The sequence below is a fragment of the Parasteatoda tepidariorum genome, chromosome 1 (genome assembly GCF_043381705.1).
Source record: "Parasteatoda tepidariorum isolate YZ-2023 chromosome 1, CAS_Ptep_4.0, whole genome shotgun sequence".
In the NCBI taxonomy this organism is placed as follows: domain Eukaryota; kingdom Metazoa; phylum Arthropoda; class Arachnida; order Araneae; family Theridiidae; genus Parasteatoda; species Parasteatoda tepidariorum.
Window position 1 is genome coordinate 14,119,040 of NC_092204.1, and position 25,315 is coordinate 14,144,354.

At 28.1% G+C, this 25,315-nt stretch overlaps 1 protein-coding gene across 2 annotated transcripts; it reads right to left on the reverse strand.

Moving 5' to 3' along the window:
• Nucleotides 1-25,313, reverse strand: LOC107436525 (chaperonin containing TCP1 subunit 7). 2 transcript variants are annotated; one of them, XM_016048289.3, is made up of 12 exons: nt 25,005-25,313; nt 22,487-22,640; nt 20,815-20,921; nt 17,588-17,713; nt 15,748-15,800; nt 14,848-15,019; nt 13,276-13,440; nt 11,870-12,003; nt 9,048-9,200; nt 6,706-6,857; nt 3,151-3,339; nt 1-379 (listed from the first exon to the last, which is right to left on the reverse strand). In XM_016048289.3, exons 1-12 carry the CDS (start codon nt 25,011-25,013, stop codon nt 165-167), a joined length of 1,629 nt encoding a protein of 542 aa, XP_015903775.1. In that variant the 5' UTR covers nt 25,014-25,313; the 3' UTR covers nt 1-164. The 2 variants fall into 2 exon arrangements, with proteins under 2 accessions (XP_015903775.1, XP_071032979.1); XM_071176878.1 differs by having other exon boundaries at nt 24,684-25,011.
• Between the last annotated feature and the right edge of the window lie 2 nt (nt 25,314-25,315).

The window sequence follows — 25,315 nt, forward strand, 5'->3', positions numbered from 1 at the left end:
TACGTGTAAGCTTATTTAATATTTTTTAGTTAAACAAATTCAGACAAGTAACAGAAAGTTTAGTACAAAGAACAAAACAATTGTAACAGCATAAGTTTTTAGTATGTGATGATGTGAATGAAAAAGCAATACAAAATAGTTTGATAAAGCAGTTCATTTGATCATTAGAATGGTCGCCCACGTCCTCGTCCGGGGATGCCGGGAGGCGTGACATTTGACTTGGGATTCTTGATTGTCTCATCCAAAGAGACAATCAGGCAGGCAGCTTCTGTGGCAGCTGTAAGAGCGTTTACTTTTACAACAGCAGGTTCCCAGACACAAGCTTCAAAATTATCAGCAATATCTTCATTGTTAATGTCCACACCATACCAAATACCACCTATAAGTTAAAGTAAAAGAAAATAGTTAAAATCCCACACATAATTAAATAGTTTTTCTAAAGAAAAATTGTTGATAAACTATTCAAAATACGAATTAGCTCCTTACTAAATTGCTGTTTTAGTGGTTTATTTAACATAAAAAAATATTGCATCATATTTTGAGATCATGTCATTTCTTTTTGTGCTGTGGTCACTAGGCAATAAAATGCTCCTTTCACCATGTAGGGTGCGTAGCCAAGAAAAAATAAGCACCTTTAAAGTACTTTTTAAGCATTCAAAAAATATTTTTCAGCACTATATACATTAACAAAATGCAAAATAATTTTCAGAGATAAAATTCATGATAAAGTAACTAGTTTTTGACAAAGAACTCTTTTCTTGATTATATAAGACACCATAAAAAAAACTAGAGATTTTTTGGTTCAATTTCATGCAGCGGAAAATAAAGCCTGAAATTCAGAATATCTTGTAAAATGTAGTTGCACATGAGAGTGTGTTAATCTCACCGACCCCACCTCAGTAAACACACAAGCATTTTATCAAACATGTCACATGATTGGCGCATTTGTATGTTACGGACAGACAATACGCCGGAATGGATGTTGGTTGAATGAATTGTGAAAATGTTGAATAGAACACCACGCTTTTGTATAATACGCAGCGAAAATCAACAGGGTAAAGAAAAAAGTCTCACTTTCTAATATTAAGCTCTTTTTAAAAACACCCCATGAAAAAAGCACCTTTAAGTACTTTATAAAAACGCTACGCACCTTGCCATGTAAATAAAACAATTGCATATTTTATTGATAGAGACACATCATTGCATTTAAGATATAAATTTCGTTATTATTTAAGCTTAATTTACATATTATGGTGTATTTCTTAATAGGGTGACCACTCTAGAACTAGGAAAGCACAACCTTTTTGAATGAAGGGCTACATGCACAGCAGATAGACCAATGACAGGCTATAAACCCAAGTATTTAGATAAGACATGTTGACAGCAATTGCTTTGAACATCACTGTTCTTAGTACTAAATTCTTTTCATTAGTAAACTTAGAAATGTGTTTGTATAAAATCAAATACTTTCGAATGATTAAAATTAAAGACTGCAAAACTGATTGTTTAAAACATTTACATATCAGAAAAAAAAATTTGGACAAATTGAAATGAAACAATGGGAAAAGTCAAGTTTTTTTTTAGCACATAACATTACGTATATTTTAACATAAATTCTAACATTAAAAAAGTTTGATGTTCTTAGAATTAAATTTTTAAAAAAAATTAAGTTGCTTAATGTTTAATTGCTAAATGCTGTTTTTATAGTAAGTGCAAACAACAAACTTCGAGGGAATATTTACTGATTATATTTAATTGTACATATTCAATTATATATATTTAATTATATATATTTAATTATTGAAATATTATGAAGAGAAATTTGCTAGTATTTTCGAAAAATACTAGCAAATAAAGAAAAAGAGCAAAACATACAAATGCAATAATTGTGTGTAATCATTATACAGCAAATACCCCAAAAAATTTCAGAGTTGATTGCAAATTTCCCTGGGAATTCTGGTATTCTAAGTATACATACTATATTTAAGATTCAACAAACTAAATAGTTTGCCAGATTAAAAATCTAGAAGATATTACAAAATGATAAATGAAAATGTTTAATGCAGACAATTGCAGAATAAATAAAATATTGTTATAATAGAAGAGTTAAGTGATTGCAAAACCAATTTGGAACAAGTATAATACACTACTATGAGCTAAAATTCACAGATTATTTGCCATTTGCACGATGCCAATAACTGTACTCAAACATAAACTTTTCATAACTACACCAATGCAAATAGGTTTGAGGGTAATAATTATACTTTCTTTCACAGAATCAACTATTATTTGAGCAACTTTTAGGGGGAGAAGGGGAGCCTTTCAATTCTTTCTCTAACATGGAGTACTTTCATGGCCTCAAAAGAGATAATTGTCACCCACAATGGAAGTAGACTATTACAATACTTGGCTCACTTTGAAGACATTGTGTATTTCGTTATACATTGTGTTTCATGGCAAAAAACTAAATTTATATTCTTTTCTACACTTTAAATTTCTTAGTATTATAGTATATACTTTTTTTTTCCAACTTCAAGAAAAATGTTGAAAACTATAAAAATTTTGGAATATTTATTAAAAATTAAGAATATTGAAGAACACTTATTTATTATTCTTTTTTCAGGAATTTCAGAACAACTTCGAGCTTGATAATATTTACAAATTTTGGATTAGTTCAATCGAAATTCTGCAATGAATTTTAAGACTAAAAAGAGGCAGAAAAACTGTATTTTAATAAATAAATAAAAATAAAGATGCTAGTTTCAAAATATGGGTTGAAATATAAAAAATATTTTTAACATTTGAAAATATTCATTCAGGTTTTTAATATTTTATACAAAAATTTTATTAAATACAAAATGAAATTTAAATTATACTATAATCATGCACAGAATAGACTTTTTTAAATGTTTTTCAATTTTCTAATGTTTATACATTACCTCAAAGTATTTATTGGCAGGGAAGTAAGTTCACCTTTTGTCGAAAATGCGGTATACATAACAATACAAAATCTCCAACATTTTTGTTAATATATTTACAATCCCTGAGTGGCAACTATGTAGTTATACTTTAAATAAAACATAAAAAATAATTTTCTAATTTATAAACAAAAAATTTATTGTTTTTTTTTTCTCATTAAAAAATACTCACCAGTGGCATGTTTCTGCCTAAGCATATTCAAAATATTTGTGGAATCAAAGCCAGCATTATCACACAGTTGTCTAGGAATAACTTCCAAGGCTTTTGCCATGGCCCCAATAATAAGTTGTTCTTTTCCTTTAACAGTTCTTGAATAATCACGCAAGAATTTAGACAGTTCCATTTCAATAGCTCCACCTCCTGTAAATTACATGTGGTTTTAGTGTTAGTTTCCCTTCATTAATCATTAATCAGAATTTATAAATATTCTTTTCACTACAAGGTTTTGAAAAAAATCAAGGCAAAAAAGGCATACAAGAACATCAAAGAAACACAGGATTACACAGAGTTGCCTGCAGGAATTTCAAATATGTAGCAGTGAATTAAAAACAAAAAATCAACAATTTACACAATTCAGTTCATACTGTATTTTCACACAATACACAGCTACTACAGAAGATGCTCATCATTTCACTAGACTCTTGAAAATTGGTGCATTATATTGGTGCAACATAGAATGGTACACATTCTTAAACATACGAACTGAAACTCGAACACAACTTAATGGAAAAAGCTTGGAGCATCTTGCATTACAGTAATGGTTATAAATGCGCAACACGTAAGGAAATACAGTATAAATAAAACACTAAGTCTAAGTATTTATTTCTGATCATTATCTTTGTATATTACACAGGGTTGGGTTTTTGACGTCAAAAAGTGGTTTTTGACATGACAAGGGTATAATACTGGTTTAAACCGTCAAAAACCCGTCAAAAATGTCAAAAACTGAAGTTTGCCAAGAAAATATATAAACTTCAAAACTACCAACAGTTGCCATGCATTATATTGAAATTTAATTATACTATAGGTAATCAGCAGGTTTTAAAATATTTTTTAATTAAAATTAAGGTAAAATAACAGATTTAAAATCTCAGAAATTTATATTCAAATGCATGTGCAGAAAAATTTTGCACAAAAATTGTTTAAATATTTATATTTAAAAAATTTTTTTTTCTTTTTGATACTTAAGAAAATTAAAAGTTTATTACTATGCATTTTTGACATATAAGGAACATATAACTAATATTTATAAGGAACTTACAAGTTATGTTGTATAAATACAAACTTGATACAAGTGTATAAAAAAAATTTTTTAATGTTATACCGAATATCTTTATTATCCAGTATGTTAATTTGAATTTAAAAGTAGTTATATTTGTGAATAATGATAAATATAATTCATATTGTTTATTATATTTATTTATAATTATTACACTTATCATTTTAAAACAATTTTTACCTCTTAATTTTTTCCCCCACTTGTATTAAGAATACAAATAATGCATATCTTGAAAGCAAGAAGTAATTATTCAACAGCTGAATATTTAGATATTCAACAAAACTATGTATATAGTATTCAGCAAAATGAAATTCACAAGTATTTGGATAAACTAAATTTTCAGCATAGTAAATGAATAGGCTGAATATACTGTAAATCGACACTAACTACTCTGTGTATTTAACAGAAAGCACTTAAATTTGTATTGTCTTATGTTAAAAAGATTATTAAGAAGATTTAAAAGAATATTAAAAAGATTTTTCTTTAAAAGATGTCTAATGTACAAAACTGCTAATGTTTATCTTTAAAAATGTCTAATTTTTAGTATAATCTATACTATACACTAAATTTGGTTATAAATAAATTTCTTAATAATATCACTGCAGATTTTCAATAACACATGAAAATGAATACATAATATTACAAAAGATGTGAGCTTTCAAAAGTACAAGATTTTGGTTACTATTCAAAATATAAGTGTTTCTTCAAAATTTTAAATTTATTTTTTCTAGAACATATTTAGAAACACTATCCTTTATAAAAAATATATAAATTTTATGTATTAATTAAATTTCACATATGAATATAGGTTTTTGACATTTTCGACATTTTTGACAGTGAGGTTTTTGACGTGACGGTTTAAACCATGGTTTAAACTGTCAAAAACTGTCACATGTCAAAAACCTGCCAACCCTGATATTACATATAATTTGCAATACCTTCTACACTCGAAAAAAAGTACTTGTCACAGTTAACTTACAAACACATAGTCCCATTTTTTTCCTTCATATAAAAGATACTTAGCTTATGTACCTCATGAATATAGAAGACAATGAAATCAAATGTAAAAAAAAAAGTTATAATCCATTGAAATATACAAAAATAATTTATAGTTTGTCTAAAGTAAGAACTCCCCTAGCCATTTGTCTGGACCAGTGGCAGTGATTATGGTAAAGAGGTATAACTATTTCAAGTAGGAATGTGGGGTCATTATTTAGGATCGTTTTGGCTCGGGTCAAAGCGAGAAAGGGAATATTTTTCTTCGGTTTACTATGTTAGCCCTAGAGTGAAGAGAAGCTACTCTTCCTGAAATATACTATTCTTGTTTATAGAAGCAGCAGATGAAACGAGAATTTGTGGCGGGGAGAGTTTTTACCGTAGACTAACTAAATGTACTGTGCTTTTGTACTTTTAACCTAGTGACACTCCCTTTCAAAGATACACAAGGCAAAATGTGTGTGCACATAGTGTTTTTGGTGCATGCACATCATTTTCACACGTCCTATTTTTTTCAAAATTAACTTCAAACAGCCATTCTGTCTGGTACTTTTTATTGAAAAATGGATCCAAACGTAAGACACACATTTACTGAAGATATTTTGTGACTGCTTATGGTGAATATGAATTATGCTCAAAACATTAAAAGGAAAGTTGGGACTTTTGAAATCATCACAATGTGGTTTATGTCAATAATGTTGATATTAAGGTTTATGTTACGTAAATTTCATCGTTATTATACGATGTTTTGTCATATAAAATAATGCTTTTTGAAGAAAAATAAGTCATCTTAAAACTGCTGTGAGTTTGTTGTTAGGTTATAACTGTTGATAACTGTTAGGTTAGTTCCGATTAGGTTAGTACTACATTGATTATGAAAATGGTGTATGATACCAAGACACAATAGTACCAGAAACGTGAAAAGACAATATCACTTAAAAATATGTTAATTAGAAGGTACGCAGATAAAAAAGTTAAAGAAATATTTTTAATGTACCTTTAAACTATACGAGTCCATACGCGGAACACGAATGCAGAGTAAGAGTCAAATTGTACTTTTATATTTTAAAGGTTCAGTGTGTCTTTTAAATCAGAAGTTGCTAATAAAAATAAATATAAATAATAGTACTTCTGAAATTAGAAGAACTTTTTTGGAGTGTAGTTCTTGATAGCGTCTGAAACCCTTTTTTTTCTGTATGCTTGTTTTCCTTTTTTATTTTGGGCATGTCTTTAAGTACTCTGCAGATGCTACTATGCAGTTATTTGTTTACTTAGTCACTAATCTTTTCCAGTAGTAGTTAAAGTTATTTCCTTTTGCATTTTTCACAGTGATATTAAAATGCAAATTACAATATTTTTATTGAGAGTTAAATTTTTTTTCTCCAAACAATGAAAAAAAAAAGTCAAACATTTTCAAACAAAAATCACTTAATAAGAAAAATGGAACTAACCAGCTACAACACTATCATTTTTCATAGCTCTTCTTACAATCATGATTGCGTCATGCAAAGATCGTTCACTCTCTTCAATGAATTGTTCAGCTCCACCTCTAAGTATTAACGTTACAGTTTTACTGCTTGGACACCCAGTAAATAAATTAAACCTGAAAAAATATAGACATAAGAACAATTTAGAGACACATAATAATCAAAATGCAAGACTTGGGTATATATTTTTACAAAAAAATTAAAATACATTTTAAAAATAATAGTTTGACATAACAATTTTGTGTGCAGCAAATTGATTAACTAAGACCATTTTGTTTAAAACCTTGAGTGACACGTCAATCATTGGTAACTGACACTGAATTTTCTGTCTAGGTCGTGTCAGCCATGATATGATATAACATAGCTGCCAATCTTAGGAATCAAAAATTAGGAACACTATATGCGGCAAAACTATATGCACCAATTACGAGAGTAAGACAAAAATTTAACTATTAAATAATAACATTAATAGACATAATATATTTAAATACTTTATGTAAATAAGTAAAAAAAAATTATGAACACTATCTTTTGTGGGAAATTTATAACATTATTTTATAATTAGGAGCAGGGTATAATAGTTTTAAAAAAAAAAAAACACTACCTATTGATATATAATTATTCTTCTCCAAATTATAAAACACAGGTAAATATTAAACTACATCATAAACAAATATTTCTGATGCAAATGTTTAAATACTACAATACATTTTTTAAAAAAATAATAATAGTTGTTTAAGATTCAATTTAGTGAAATGATCAGCAACAGCTATTGGAATAGTATTTTCCAATAAAAAGCTACTAAAAATTACTTCTGCACAATACTCTCAGGAAGCGCGAGTGCGGCGATCAGAACAAGGGATTGGCTTAAAAGCAAAAATACTGCAATTTTACGAAAATTCGGATTTTTTGTAAAAATATCAGATTTTCAGATTTGATTTAAAAATTAGGAACAAATCCGAAAAATTCTGGACAGTTGGCAACTATGATATAATACTTCAAAAATTTTCATTGTTTTGACTAATTACTAATTTTTTTAATTGACTTAACTTTCATTTATTACAAAGCAAACTTTTATTTATTTCAATCTGATCAATCTATACCATAATACTAGCGTTAAGCAGTGTATTCGGCTTAACAGAAATTTCCTTAAAGATATATATGGAGTAGAATGCATAAAAGACTTGATTCACTGGCTGAAATCAAATTTACATCATAATTAAAAGGAACTTTTCAAAATTTTTAATAAGAAAATAAATATGCCTAATCACTAACATATCAACACGTCACAAAATAAAGCATTTGAAAAAAATTTGATCAAAAAGATTAAAGACATAAAATTTTAACTAAATGTGATCATACTGCTAACTAGAGATCTGCCCAAAAATTGAAAAAGGGTTCTTTTTCAAAAACAAGGGCACTTTCAGTTTTGAAGGGCACTAATCTCGCTAAATACATTTAATTATAGCTAGCTAGATTAATGCAAGATTTAGATTATCATTAGTAAGATTAGACTAGATCATAACAAGATTATGAAGAAGAAAAAAAACTATTTGGGAAGATTCTTCAACCAACATTAATATCATTTTTCATTTCAATTTCAGCATAATTCCATGCGCTCCAACAATACACTGGCTGGTGTAACTTATCAACAATTAAAAAATTAAATCACAATTTCCTTAAAACTGAGGATTACCTTCATATTGACACATTTTATACAAATTGAATAATTAACATCCACTAGCTTAAGATAGACAAAATCCAATCTAAAAGTCATGAACAAGTATTATAAAGTCAAAAGCTATAAAAATTACAAATTTGTCACAACAGCTTTATTTTACATGAAGACTGAGACAGGGTTGCCACTCAAATCTGAAAAAAAAATTCCCTGTGTTTTCCCTGTACATATTATACACAATATATTAAAAGGAAATACACAATCACCGTGCTCTTATATGAGCTGTATTGGGCTTACTATATTAGTGCTGAAAAAAGGAACAGCTTAACATACTTAAAACAAATAATGCAAATGAACTAGTAATAATGTAAATGAACTAATAAAGTAAATGAACTAGTTTAATATAGCTGAAAAATCATCCTTAAATATTCCACATTGCACTTTGAGTGGTTACCATTTTTTAAAAGATGAAAATAATAAACAAAATTTCCTGCATTTTCCCTGTTATTTTAGATGATTTTTAATATCAAGATTTTCCCCGTGGAGTGGCAACCCTGAGAGTGGACAAAGAACAGTCTTTAAAAAGCAATTATTAGCAATTTATTAAACAAATATGCTAGGATATTACCTCTCTCCCCCAATCTGTACTTCTTCAAAGACCTCACAAGTTCCTAAAGTATTGTCTGTGATATCATAACAAGTTGACAGTTGAGAACCACCACAAGCTTTTAAAGTTCTCTTTAAATCATCTTCAGGCACCCGTCCGGCGCAAAACATATCCCTGCAACAAAAATCCACCTTAATAACACAAATTATATTATCTTGGTAAATAAAATTGCGCATGCACACAACTATTGCATATTTTTAGCAGTTTTAACCTCGTACAAAGAAAAGCAGAAAAAAAATTTATTTGTTAGTTTGGAAATTTGAATTGGAGATAAAGAGAACTGTAACATGATAAAAAAATGCACACATCCAAAACCCAATTTTTAAATTTGCCGAAGGGGTTCCATTCCCCCTTAATTTTTGAAAAAAATTCAAGGACTTTTTAATGACTTTCAAGGACATAAAATTAAAATTTTCAAGGAACTATTTGGTATTACAGTTATATGCTAAAGTACATGCCAACCAAATTTTACATTTACGTAGAAGCAGAAATTGTACATTTTTAAAGCACAATGCTTATTTGACAACAAAAAAAAAACATTTTACTAAATTTATCAGCTAAGAATACAAATGGTTGATAGTTACATTGCTGTTTCAAATCACTTTAAAAAATTCTAATTGGCAAAAAAAAATATATCCAATTGACATACAAACGATGCTAGCCAACATTTGAAAACTAGCATCAGTGTAACTCTTCATGAAAAACTTAATGAAGTGAATTAGAATTTATGGAACTGAATTATTGAATAATGCATATTACATTAAACAAGCATAGTAAATAATTGATAAAGCTTGCGTGATTGTATGGTTATTAAAATATAAATATAAATACTTTTTTTAATACGTTAGATCAAATTTTAGGTAACAGGAAACTTATATAATTAGATAAAATATCAAAATATATCCATTTAACATATCTGCTTCAATTTTAATAACAAATTATCTAATTTGTTACTTCAGAATATCGGTAATGTATTTTGAACATAATAAAATCTATCGTAGAACAATATTTTACAGATAACTAAGACTTACTGAGCTTTTTCTTTAAAATATATCCATAAAATGTGAAGCGTGATTTTTAAATATATGTGTAAGCATAAATTTAAATCGCATAAATTTTAAATCGCATTTATACGAATCTAGTTAATACTATATGTAAATCAAAATTATAAGAAAGGTGAAGTAAGTCCAGAGAGTCGAATGTTGCGAAGTTGAATATCGTGTAAATCACGTATAACAATGTGTGATTTGTAAATTTAAATTGAATTAGAGTGTATGTTTCTTTAATCAGAACAATATGAATAGCAAATTATACAAAACACACGAACTAACAAGACGTAAATCACAATGTGTGATACATAAAACACTTTAATGTGAATTCTGTTGCATGATTAGCTAATAGTTTTCATGTGAATAGTGATCACTATAACGCATATTGCAATGTGAGTTATAATTTTTAAATCTCTCTCTTATGAATCGCAATGTGTGATTTGTAAACTACTAAAATAAGAATTGTGAAGTATGATTCTGAAATAACTTAAATATGTATTTTGTTACATGATTCAGAAATAACTTTAATTGAAATCAAGATATGTGATTGACAAATCACTTCAATGTGAATCAAAATGAGTGATTTATGAAATACTTTAATAAGAATCATGATGAGTAATTTGCAAATCACTTCAAAGTAATATTCAATATATGATTCATTAAATCACTTTCATTTAAAGCGCAATTCGTAGAGCATTTTACATGAATCCCAATCCGTAAATCAGTTTAATGTGAATCACGATGTTTATTTATAATCAATGAAACCTGTAAAACTAAATTTTATTTATTAGCAGTAAAAACTAAATTTAAATTTGATTATAAATGATAAAAATTTTATTATAATGATAAAAAAATAATTATCCTTCGTACATAAATTAAAAGAACAAATAGCATAACAATATTAATCTGTCATAATAAGGAAGTTAATACAATGAACATATTTCTAAATCGATTTAACACTATATATCATTTGAAAACTAAGACTACAAAACCTAAAATTTGCTAGAAATTTCAGCTTTTAAAACATCAGAGAGATGAACAATAATGTGGTACAAAAAATCTAGAAGAGAAAAGTTTTGCATCTTCCTTAACCTCTTTTCACTTCAAGCATTAAAAGTTGCATCAATCAGAATTTCTATTATCTTCCCATGAATATATTTATTATTTGTTTTAGTACTTTTTGTAAGAAAGATTAGTATTATTTTAAATCTCAAAAAATCAAGTAATTTTTAAGTACCCTATGACAGAATTCAGGGACTTTTCAAGGCCCTTATTTTTTTTCAACTAAATTCAAGGACTTTCAAGGTTTTTCAAGTACCGTGGGAACCCTGGATTCACTACAAAATTGCAAAAAATATACTAAAATGCAGAAGATTTTACGCAGTTTAAAATGCATAAAGTTAAGAACTGAAACATTAAAGCAACAGTAGTAGTACTTCAAAAAATGGTTCAAACTTAAATTATAGGTATATTTGTTTTAACCTTTTTAAACAAAAGTGTAAAACCAAGAACCTCAAAACTGCTCTCATAAATCAAAAATCTGACATTTGTGATATGGAGCTTACATTCTGAGAAAATATTGTACTTGTAAATAATCCATATAAAAAAAAATAAGATTTTAGAAGATAATTTTAGAAATAAATTTTTTTATTAAGATATTTTTTCCCTGCTTATACATGAAATTTAAAATGCATGAAACAATTTTTAGAAATGAAGATCTAATAGATTTCATACCTATCGGCAAAATATTGTGTAGCTACATCTCCTATGGGTAGTTTAGAAAGAACTATTTTAGCTCCACTTTCTACGATTTTTGCTAATTTATTATACAAGATATTCCATTCAGCATCAACTACATTTTGATACTCCTGAAAAGTATAAGATTAAATATCATCAATCAATTTTAAACACTTTCACAAGATAAAAATAATTGCTTTATATAACTAAGGTATTAATCATTTTTTTAAATTCATTTTTAAGAATTTAATTAAAATAGGAAACTTTATTTATCAAAAAAATACTAAAAACAAATTGATTAAAGTGGGTTATGTGAAGAATTTGCATTGATGAATAAAAACACACATTATAAAAAAAATACTATAATTTTCCTCATGACAAATATTTTTTTAATGTTTTGTTTTGTTAAGAATAAATTTTGTTTTACTTAATGCATGACCACATAATTGAATTGTCTGCTTAGAGATTTTTTTAACAAAAATAATTGCAACAATTATTCAATAATTATTACATATAATTCAATAATTATGGATTTTTTTTTTAAAGTACTTTATTTTTAAAACATAATAAAATTGAAAAACAAACTATGACAAAGCAATATGTTTGATTTAATAAAATCTCGTCTAATACTAAAAATATCCGAGACATTTTGACCAATGATTTTGACAAAATAAAAGCACAATAACTAAAATTAATAGATAATACCCTTTGTTCAGTTGTAAAAATTTCTATGAAATTTATACTGCAAGGTTTCTTAGAGTTCCTAAAAATCTAAAAATCAATTGAAGAACTGTTCGACCCTGTTATATTAATTGATTAAAATATTTTTAAAAAGAATTAAAGCAATGAAAAAATAAATAGTTTTGAATTAATTTAAAAATAGAAAATTTTCAATAAAAGTAATAAAATTTAAACTGATGCCATTATTTAGTTCAAATTAATTTTCAAGCCAGAAATTTGACATGAAGTTTTTCAGGCATTTTTTAAAATATGCAAAAACGAAGAGAATTTTTTATGAGTTTGTCTGATTCAATATCAGAACTAAAGAAATAAAATGCAATGAAGTTGGCTGTCATAAATATCTACTTATATAAAACTTTGAGCTATAATTACTTTTCTTTAAAAAAAAATAATAAATAAAAAAAAGATGCTCAAGCAAGCAATAAGATAAGATGGCAATTTTTTTAGAAACTTTCAAATATATACAAAAATCAAGGGAATTTTTTGATTCAGAAAAAAAAAGACTTCGTAAAATCATTGTTCAAATGTTTTTTAAAAAAGTCAGTAAAGTGGACACTAATGAATATTTGCTTATTAATAAAAAACTTCTGCGAAAGGCATTAGCATATTAAATCGTTAACAAGAATTATTACAAATATATTAGAAGTTATAATGAGATGTACCTGAGCGCTTTCCACTCTGATTTCAGCATTTTCTTTCTCAGACTTTAATTCTAATTCAACATTTAGACACACTATTTTAGGATTCAGATATTTTTTACGCTGCATTTCAAATCCTGCGTATGAGAAAGTCTTTTTAAAAGCTACTCCAGGTATCATCATAGATTCCTAAAAGAAACAGTTCAAATTATTAAAAATACAACTTAAACTTATACTGTAACTTTTTACATAATTCTTTAAAATCCTGTAATTTTTAATACTCTGCTATAATGACACACCCAAATTTCCAGGTTTGTAAAAAGTTTGATTCGCACCCATTCATTTACCACATTGCCTTATATATCATTTTATCTGGTAAATATCACTACTAATCTCTACATTTTTTAAAATCCTACTTTTTATTCAATTTTCCAGCATGCAAATAATAAATATGGCATTTTAGTATTTTTTAACGTTTGAATTACATCGATTAACACTTACCTTGTTTATTGTTTTTTCGACGAGTATGACTAAAAAATTTTAGTTTTTAAAATCCGATAATTTTTTATTCGATTTTCGAATGGCAACAACTCTAAAGGCTGGTCAAGTAAATTGGACTGGCTGGAAGATGTCGCTTATATAAACAGAGTGCCTGGTTTGCAGTGGATTTACTACATGGTAAAAAAAAATCTTTTTTTAATTAAAAAAAAGAATCTTGCGCTAGAAGAATTCTTGAATTATTGCAAATAATTGACAGAGTTCCAATAAAAATAATAAAAGCTTCATTTATTTCCCAGAAAAATAAGTAAAGCATTTAAAAGAAAACATTCAAAAAATCGATAAGAGCATTTACTTAAATGTATCACCGTACCAGTACCCATAAAGGACAAACTTTGACAAGATACAATCACCGTGTCAACATTTCAACTGATGAGAACGAGACAAATCCCTCACATGTCAGTTCAATAGGAGAACTGATGTAGGTGTTATGTCTTATGCTTAAGAGATGTGACATCATCAGCAATGACGTAACGGATGAAGGAAAAACCTCTTGCTTCAAAATTTAAAAAATAAACTGAAAAAGATGCCTTCATTTTTATAACAGAAATTTGCACACACAATATATGCGGATTCTCTTGTAAATCTGTGTTTGTGTAGCTTTGTTCACCATTTTGCCTACAAGACACTGTTTGGATTTGCTATTTGTACATGGATTTTAAAATCCCGATATTTTCGTACAAATATGATAGTTTTAATGCGATATTTTTCGAATACTATAACAAGCATTTAAGCAATCATAAAATAGGAAAGAAAAATTTAATGAAGAGATTTCCAAAATGCGGAAGATTTTAGTCACATCATGGAATGGCAGAAAACGAGGTGAAAATGCAGATTGCTTCCACGAAATGCAAAGGAGTTGGCAACTGTGGAAATTTTAATTAGATCATTTATGAAATAAAAAAATAAAACACTTCCAGATAAAAAATTGTCAATTCAAACAATAAAACTGATTGGAACATGAATAACAAATGGATAGGTTTTAAAGCTGCAAGTTTTTCATTTAAAGAAATATTCAAGATAAGATGAGTATCTTACTTCCATAGCTCCACCCTGAATTTTCTTAATACCAATCATATTTAATGGAAGAAGCTCATCAAGTTGCATCACTGCATCAACCACAATCTTTGCAAAAAATTCCTTCTGGGATGCAATTAATTTGGAGCTCAAAGTAGTCATAGCACACTTCTCTAACAAAGCCCGTTGTTTCCTTCATAAAAAAAATCATTTAATTATTTCAATAAGACAATGAAATATCACAGATTTTTATTAGATTAGTTAATCTTTAAAGCAATTAAAACTAGAAATTGTAGTCAATTAATATATGAAGAGAAAGAATTTATATATAGATGAACTGAGATTGTTTAGGTATTGAAACAAAACCTACTTCGGATTTCTGAAATCCTTGGCTATTAAATACCAAATAAAATTTTTTTAAATATTATGATAATTAAATTAAACACATTAAGTTTTAGCAGAAATGAAAGTAGCTATGGTAAAGTTGTAAACTAGACAAAATTCTGATAATTTGAATGCAAATTTTTGACATTTGAATCTTAAATAATTTTTTAACTTACTTTAATTTAAACAATACCATTGTAAAGGGACATAATTTTGTTCATCAATTTTTCAACAGTTATTTTAAAATCCCAATTATTTTAATAGCGTGTTATTAAACCTTGAAAGTTAAGAAATTAACTTTTAACATGCTCAATATCATTTTATTTAAGTGGTTTTGTGAGACATTTTGTAGCAGCTATTGCCAGATTTTTACATAGTTTCTTTTTTTTTTTTTAATTTTTTTTGTTGTTGTACATTACGGAATAAGAATTTTTTATGATAGAGTAGCTGAGAAGAGCTCAGACAAGTTCAATTAGATTAGAATTGAAATATTAAAATATATAATATTACTATGATAAAAAAAAAATTTTTACTTACTTTTCGTCTCCTTTCTCAACTTTAACAGATAACTCATTTACTTTAGCTTTAGCCTAAAAAAATGTTAAACAAAATATATGGAGAATTCATAATAATTTAAAAGTGAATAACTTTTTTTAAAAAAATTTTTAATTACTTTAAGATTTTCAAATAACTTTAATTAGAATAAAACACTGAAAATAAATATTTTAGTATTAGTAGTAAATTTAACGTTCACTTAAAAATCAATTCAATTAAACCAACTAATTAAAAACTTTCAACTCATAAATAATCTATAGAAATATAACTAGAGCAAAGCGCTATAGGTAAACTAAATTTTATATCAAAGGAATTTACTTCATATTGAGCTAAAGAAAATTAATGTTCTTTTAAAAATTTACAGATAATTTTTTTAACTAAAAATTTAGAAAAAACTTTTAATGAGATTAGCTAAATAAGTTCTGGTGAACTGAATTTCAGACAATCCAGCTTTTTCTTTTTCTTTTTTTAATTTTTAAATATTCTGATATATTTTTAAAAAAGGTTTTTAAAAAATTATTTTAAAGCTATTTTTTTAACACACTTTCCAAAGGTCAAGTTATTTGAGCCTTCAGGTTAACTCAATAAAAAATAGTCTAGCTTTTACTTATACGTCTTTTTCATCTTTTCAATTATCCATCTACAAATTTTAAAAATCATGCAACAAATTTGAAAAATCAAGCTTTAAATGTCAACTTCTTGATCACTCATTGTCACTTATTGTTCATGCCAACAAAAACATGAAATCAAATGAATTAAAGGAATTTATTTTACATTTTTCATGAAAACAGATTAGTTGCTAAACGTTTAAATGAACTACAAACAGAAGTTTGCAAATGTTAAAAAAAATTCTTACGAAAAAAAACAACTTGCTATAAAAATTGCAACATAAATTAGCGTTCTAAGCAAAATTTCAATCAAAGAAAAAAAATTCAATGAATTCAAAACACTCAAAAACTTGCATATAAAACTTGCAATGGTTAGAATAACTTGATAACAATCCAAAGGATTCCAAAGGAATCCAAAGATTCCAAAAACTTATAAACAAGCTGTTGTAAATTTTTCTAAACAAGATTATGTGATTAGATGAATATGTGTATCTACCATTGAGATGCTTTTGTTGAAGACAATAAAAGTAACAGTTTATGAAAAGTTTGTAAAAAATAATTTTGAAACTATACAGGCCATACATTTTTAGCATTCTAAAACAATGACAAAATACAAATTTGTCATGTCTATATTTTTGGAAATCTTAAAAAATTTAATTTTGAAAATTAAAAATTCCTAGAAAAATTATCAAGTATTTCAAAATTTAAAATCCAGCAATTGTTATTCCTTATTAAATATTTTTTTATACAATTATCACTTCAGCAACTTTATTATTTAGCCCGAGATAACTGAACTTAAATTGGTGTTCTTCAGTAGCTAATCATTTGCAGACTATAAATTAAAAACATGCTCAGTTTTATATTTCCTTTCCATTATATCATAAAACTCTAGAATACTTTATGGTATATACTCTTATATTTGCATAAAAATGTAGATTTGTGAAAAAAAATTGACTGTTGCAGTAACACCCCAATTACAAAGGATTGGCAAAAGCCAGGAATGAGATTGATTTTAACCAACAAAGGGATAAAACAAATTCTAACCAGATAATTCAGTGTTACATTTTTTTTAAACATAAAAGCAACATAATACAACTAGCAAGCCATAACTATCTTGCACTACATCAATAATAAAATTTTAAATAAATATAATTTTAAAAAGACTTAGAAGCAAAAAAATTTTACATATTGAGGCTGCTATCAAATTAACCTACCATTTGTAAAGCAGTGCGTAAGCTCCTCATAATAATTTGAGGATGAATGCCATCTTCAATTAGTGGTTTACATTGCTTTAAAACCTCTGCTGCCAGAAGAGTGACTGTCGTTGTGCCATCGCCAACCTTTTAAAAACAGATAAAAATAAAATTCCATGAATACCTTATGCAAATTCTTTTAATTCATTTAAAAAAAACACACACATTACATACAGTCAATTCAATTAATATTTAAAATTTAAAAGTATAAGAGATGATTCTCATGTTCCATTTAAAAAAAAAACTATCATAATGAAGACTGTCTCAAAAATTCAAACATAAAGCGAGTTCACTAATACTGTACAATTGAGAAATATACCACTTTATAATGGTAGGTAGTTATTCTATTTACGTTGAACTACAGCTGCACAATGGGCTATTGGCGATGACCCGGGAATGATCCGAAGACATGCCATCACAATTTTGTTCCTCTGCAGAAGAGATGGCTCCTCTGCTTTGGCAGACCAATGACCTGCACGTGAAGTTGAGCACTTTATGATAGAACAGTTCAGCGAGGACCGATACCGTGCAACCTGTCCCTATATAGGCAGCTCAAAGTGGTTACCTGCACGCTTACTGACCGCTACCAGTAATGCTTGACTTCGGTGTTCTACTGGGTCTTAACGATCAATCCACTGCGGGACCACTTTACAAAGGAAAAATTCTCGAATTATAATAGAAATGAAATGTTGTCAAGAAATTTTTGTTAAATAAAATTGATTTCATTATTCAATATTGTGTATTTAAACATGTTGTTTAAAATGACTGTCTCAATTTAATCACTTTATGAATTTCTTAGTAAATGCTTGATTGGTTGGATGAAGTGACATATTTTCTGTAAAGTATGAAGACAGGCAGATCATTTCAAATCAAGAACTCTGACACTTGCAATGCCAAAAGCTACAGAAGTCACAAAAAACAAAGTTTTGAAATTTTTAAGTTAAAATTCTAAAAAAGTGTGTCACTGAAATTTCTAGCATTTTAAATAGCTCAAAGCAAGGTGAATTTCAAAGTCAAGTTAAGAAGAAACATGATTATACCGGAAAACTCAAACGTGGATGACCACATGCAACGAGTGTTCCAACTGTTGGACCAAGTCGGAAATTAGTATCAGAGCGTTACATGTCAATTTGTCAAATAAAAAACACTAACAGTATAGTAGAGTCTAAGGACGACATTTTATAACCTTAGTTGAGATTGCAAAAATATCATTTTGAAAAACATTTGCCACAGGTCATGTAGGGTGCGTAGCCAAATCTTTCAACAAAAATAAGCACCTTTTAAGTACTTTTTAAGCACTATATACATTAACAAAATGCAAAATAATTTTCAAAGACTTTACATGATCATGATAAAAGAACTAGTTTCTGACTAAGAACTTCTTTGATTCTATTAGCGATGACAAAATGATCAAAAAACTTTTCAGTTCGATATCGGAGGGTGGAAAATGAAGCCTGAAATTGAGAATATCTTGCAAAATGCAGCAGAGTAGCATTCGAGAGAGCAAGAATCTCACTGAACCAAGCTCAGTAGATGCATATGCAGACTCACAAATATTTAATCAAATATGTTAAATGATTAGCGCTTTCATATGCTACCGACCGATGGTACGCATAAATGGATTGTAGTTGAATAAAGTGCGAAAACATCGAATAGAACAATGTGAAAAGCACGCTTTTGCATAATACATGGCGAAAATAGACATGCTTCAGGAAAAAATCTTTTCGAAAATTGAAAATTAAGGACTTTTTAAAAACACCCAATGAAAAAAGCACCTTTAAGGGCTTTTAAAAACTAAAATCAAAAATAAGCACCTTTAAGCATTTTTAAAAACGCTATGCGCCATGTCATGTCTAAAATGAAGTAAACAGACAAGAATGAAGTAGTAAAAAAAAAAATAATATGTCGTAAGGCAATAAATCGTAACCTGTATGGAGTTTTGACGTTGTAATTTAGCTCCTATAAACAATAAATTTAGTAACTGCAGTGTAATATTTAATCATTGATGCTATAATTCAGCACTTTAACTTAAATCATTCTTCATTGCAAATCTAACTAATAAAACAAAAATGAAAGGAAGGAAAATCCTTACATAATGTAGTTATTGTATCTCAAAGTGGTTATACACTTCTAAAACGGCAAGTTAAGTTGGAATATTCATTTATCTTTAACTTAAATTATAAACAATGAAAATAATTCCTTACTTATACTAAATTTTAAAGGCTGAACAATAAATATTTAAAGAAAGAATGAGAAGAACATTTTGAACTACCGTATTTTTCGGCGAAAGCGCCGCTTCGTCGCAAGCGCCGCACATCGAAAAGATTGAAATTTTTAAAAAAAAAGTTATAGTAAGCGCCGCAATGGCGCTAAACCGGGCATATCAGCATCCTTTTAGAAGAGACCTTTAAATTACCATTTAGAATATCTGTATAATAAAAAATTAAATTTTTGTATGCATTTCATAAAGTAAAGTTTTAATTTCTAAATTATAATAAAAAATTTCTTTTTCAGCAAAAAAANATATTGGAATTTCCGAAAGAGATCCAAAGTTCGGCATTTCGTCAGTCCCGTGAGTGTTGGATTTAGGGTCCTATTATACTTCCTTTTCTGTTCGCTCAAATTACAATTGCCGATGTTCTGCAGCAGATCGCGATACGGGCGAATATTTCGTCGACTTCGTTATTATTTTTTTTTTAATAGTTTTTCTCTCAGAAAATTATTTAATCTTAAATAACTTTCCTTGAAAAAATTTTTTGCTACTAAAAAATATTTCGTCGGAAGCACCTCTGCATCGGAAGCGCCGCATGTAGGAAAAAAACAACTTTTTTTTCAATAGCGCAGCGGCGCTTCTGCCGAAAAATTCGGTAATATGAGTTAAAGTATTCAAAAACATGGAAACAATAATCACAATTTTATTAACTACAATAAAATTATAAGTCTTATGACCATCAAAAGTGAATTAAAGTTCAAACATATAAGAGCTATTAAATACAAATATGATTTATTATTAATGATATTTTTATACTTTGTACACAGCTAATAACAATTTCTTCAATATTTAGGAGTGTAAAAATGTTTAGGAGTGTACATTGAGAATTCACACATATTCACATCACCATGCATACAAATTAAGCCTTTCATAGATTCCAGAAAATAGCAATGAGCAATTTAAAGAATATACTTACTTCAGCATCTTGAGATTTAGCAATGTCCACTAGAGTACGAGCTGCAGGATGAACAACATCCAATTCTTTCAAGATGGTTGCACCATCATTAGATATAACAGTTTTACCTGAAAAACAGTAACTAAAATGTTAATAAACAAACATTAACTAAGATTTTGATTTAACTTCTTTCTTTTTTTTAAAAAAAAAAGGTATTAAAACTGTTGGTGGTCTGGTTAGATATTTTACAGCAGTTTAGGGAATAGCTAGACTATGTAGTAACCAAATGTCTGAAACAGGTTTTCAAAATTGCGAATGAAACTAGAACAAAATTACACTTCAAAGGAATAAATATTAAATAAAAAAAAATTTTATTTTATAAACATTTTGAAATTATTCTCTCAGTTCTTTCAGATTGCAGTTGCTTATTAAAATCTCAAAAGCCGGCCAGGTGGCCGAGTGGTTAGCGTGTCTGACTGCAAAGCCAAAGGCTATAGATTCGAAACTTGTTCAGGGCATGGATATTTCTCTGTGTGTTGTCCTCAGTCATGTGATGCGTGAATGTGGTCATGGGTGCTACTCATCAGACCTGGGGACTGAAATCAGTTTAGAGAAAAAATCAGTAGACTAAATTTCACCAATTAATCTCTTTCTCATTTGTTTTACTTCAATTATTTTTATTTAATTAATCATTTTTATTTTTGTTTGCCGTAAAAAATAAATGAAATTAAAAAATGTTTCTCAGATAAAATAATAAATTCCTAGCTGAGTATGATATAAGAGCCAAAATCATGGAAAGTTATTTTGAAGTCAGTGAGCTAAAAATTTCGGAAAATTCGAGTTAACAATGCTAGGCCCTTGTAAATTGCGCAAAATGAGCGCCCTGTCAAAACTCAAAGTGCCTTTTTTTATGAGAAAGCACCCTGCCCTTTTTTATTACCAAGGAGAACTCTGCAATTGTAAATCCACATTAATTTTTGATTTTTCGGCAGTTATTAACCATTGCTTATTGTTTTTTCAATCATTTTGACATTTTTTTAAAATTCAAGACATTTTTAAGTTCTTATAACACTCAACTTGATAAAATTCCAGAATTACGCTCATTTTAAAACTGATTTACAAAATGTCTGAATTTAACTGAGGAATTATTTCTAGGTTAAACTATTTCTGTTAAAAATTAAGATTCTTTAATGAGTATCTTAAAAGCTATGCAATTATTTGTGAACAATGGCCTTTTTTGTGACAGGTACCCTTTTTTAGAAAAAAAATAGTGCCTTTTTCGGTTTTAACTGCCCTTTTTAAGATCAAAAATGAACACTGCGATTACTTTTGTACAGTTAGTGAAAAATCAATCAGTTTAAAATATCTAATTTTTGCAATTTTCGATTTGTTTAGTTCATGTGAAAAAGGAGACGGAAAAAAGCAGAATTCCACTTATTCTTAGAAGTCTGCCTGATGCATTAGTTCATGAAACAAAAAACTGAACAAGAAAAATTAAATTTGGTTTATCCAATTGACTCCTAAAATTCCTTTCACTTAACATTTCCTTATTTAAGCAATAATTAGTTTAAGGCAATTAATTTCGAGCAATAATTAGAAGTAACAGAATTAAAAATATAGGTCTTAGTTTTCTTAAGAAGAAAAGATATGATTAAATCAATAAATAATTATAATAATGCTTCACAACACAAACCTTTACTATCAACAATCAGCTTGTCCATTCCCCTAGGTCCAAGAGTTGTGCGAACTGCCTCAGCAACCGCTTGGCATGCATTTATGTTGCTGATAATCTGCTGCTTGCCTTGACTGTTCTCAGTTCCTTCTTTAAGGAGGATAATGGGACCAGACTAAACAAAGAAATATATTCAACACACAAAATAGATTTAAAAATAATATTTGTGTACTTATATATTTGAGTTATATAAAATCAAGTACCACAATACTCGTATTAATAAAAGTAACTATTACCACAATACCAGTAATACCTATTACAACTACTGATAGGCAGAGCCTCTTAATTGTTTCATTTTCGATGTGAATCTTTCGCCTCAGCTTTTGTAAATAATCAAAGCCATGAAAAGAATTCAACCTCTTCTGTTACAAAATGAGCTAGCTTGCTCAGGCTTGCAAAAAAAACTAGGTTTTTCTGGGTTTTATTAGGCTCAAAATACTTTATATGTTATATACATTTGACTGAAGACTTAAAATCATTGCTAGTATAGTTTCCCCCCCCCCCCCCCCCNCCCCCCCCCAATTTTGCCTGTTTTTCCTCTGTCCCAACGAAAGTACCAACCCTGAAGTAATTGATAGGTTCAGATCTACATATAAATCATAAGAGAAATTTCGCATACCTTTCTTTCTGGAGAACGTTTTTTTTTTCCTCCATTTCAGTAGATGCAGGGATATTTCCATAATGGCATAACTATAACCACTACCAAGGAGTCAAAATGTATTTTGAACTAGCAGGAACTTTATGAAATATGAAGTGGTTGGCCAGGAAATGGTTATAGTAAACTCTTTATAATTATTCTCCCTCTACGATTTTTTTAGTTCTACCCATAAATCATAAAAATCTACCAATTATTTTGGCATAAAGGGGAGATTTTGCATCATGATCTGTAGCAGAATAATCGCCAAGTCTGCCAGCAAAAAACTATGAAACCATCATAGAAAGAGACCAACTCGAAAGGTATAACTCATAGCCAGTCCCGGGCAACCATCTACACGTTGTTTTTTTTTAAATGTGCAGTTTAAAATCTATTTGACACCTTGGCGATTGTAGTTGGCGCGACAGATCACAATACGGAAATATTTCCGGCACAAGTACTAAATTAATCGCTAAACTGCACAAAAAGTAAATTATTTCTAAGCTAGGAACACTTTAAAATTGAACGATCAAAGGTATGCCGGTTTCAATGACAAGAATTTAACATACATGGTAAAGGGAAGAACTCCATCCATATCGTAATCTGCGACAGAATAATCGCCAAATCTTGAAAAATTCTAGGCAACAGCAAACGAGAAACTAAATATTATTATATCTCACACAAGGGGACGGACTCAAATGGCTTAACTTGTAAGGGATAATCTTTGCATGCCTTTTTAAAAAATTTTGCAAGTTTAAAATCTATTTGGAGCCTTAGTGGTTGCAGTTGGTCAACAGATCACAAAACAGATATATATCTAAAAAAATTCCAGGCAAAGTCATGGTGAACTTTTGATGACTGACAAAAGAACACCTTGATTTTACGGACACACTATACCTTGCCTTATTAGATGAAACTGGCATAAGTAAATTAAAATAAGCAAAAGCTAAATACAAAAAAGTATAGTTAATCAAATTTAAACGATAAGCAACCTCCCAAGAACGAAAAAAAAATTATCAGAAAACATATTACAGATATTGTTTTGGAAGCGGCATGAAAATTAATTCAATGAAGTTTAATTAATGAGATTAGATATAAGATTTAATACAAGGTATACATTTATTTCGGGTAGAGAAGCTCGTGGTCAGTATTTTAGGAATTATTCCCAATAAATCTATTTCATCATAGGGTTATAAGTTTGAGATGCGCACTGCTACCTAATAAGGAATTATTTAAAAATCTATTAGAAAATTATCTAAAGAAATTTATAAATGTTTCAAATTTTCATAAAAATTAAAATTTTATATAAGTTTTCAAGGATTTCTACACTAATTTTTTCTCTTCTAAACCAATCACGAAAATCATACGAGTTCTTGAACGATTTGAATCCTATCATTACACACAGGAAAACTTTCGGAATAAAATATAAATGCAAAATGGAAGTTTATTTTCCGATAATTTATTTTTGTAAGTTTCACCTAACTAATATTGGAACATTAGAAATTGTGAAGGAAAAAAAAACACCTGGACACCGGAACACCTGGGTACATATCATATAAGAATTAGCAAAATTTACAAATATCCTTGGAATTAAAATATATATTAGGTCAACAAGGTAAAAAATATCATTAATTATAGATGAAAAAAAGTTTATTCTTTATTAAAATGGATGACAGAAGGATTTATAAAATAGTGAGTGTTAAAGCCGGTACATCTACCAAATAAATGCAGTTAAAAAAAAAAAATACTGGTCTTAAATAATTTTCTATTTATCTGTTAATCGTTCTTTGTACTTATATTTAATATCTATCCTAAATATTACTTGATCATTTCAGATTTTCTTACCATTGTCATTTTATTGTACTTCGACTCAATGAATGGAAGAAAATTTTGTAAATATTTTGACAGAGAGCACCAAACGTTGAGTTGAGATGTCGGAAAATACGACAATCTTCTATAAATCGTTGCTATGGCAACTCAAACTTTCAAATAATTTAGTTTTCCTGAATTTTAAAACATTTTAAAAACAATGATATATATATAAATACTTTACAATTGAAAATTCTTTTCTTATAATTTTATTCGATAAGATTTTTTACATTTGAGAATTGGCAACTATAAATATTCAAAACAACGCATTACGAAACTGTCGTTAT

Bases quoted from the DNA above. Each gene is read 5' to 3' on its own strand.
- LOC107436525 (XM_016048289.3), bottom strand. The intron at 17,714-20,814 runs GTAAGTATATTC...TGTTTTTAAAAG, and splicing joins CTAAATCTCAAGATGCTGAA to GTTGGCGATGGCACAACGAC. The intron at 380-3,150 runs GTGAGTATTTTT...TTTAACTTATAG, and splicing joins TAGGCAGAAACATGCCACTG to GTGGTATTTGGTATGGTGTG.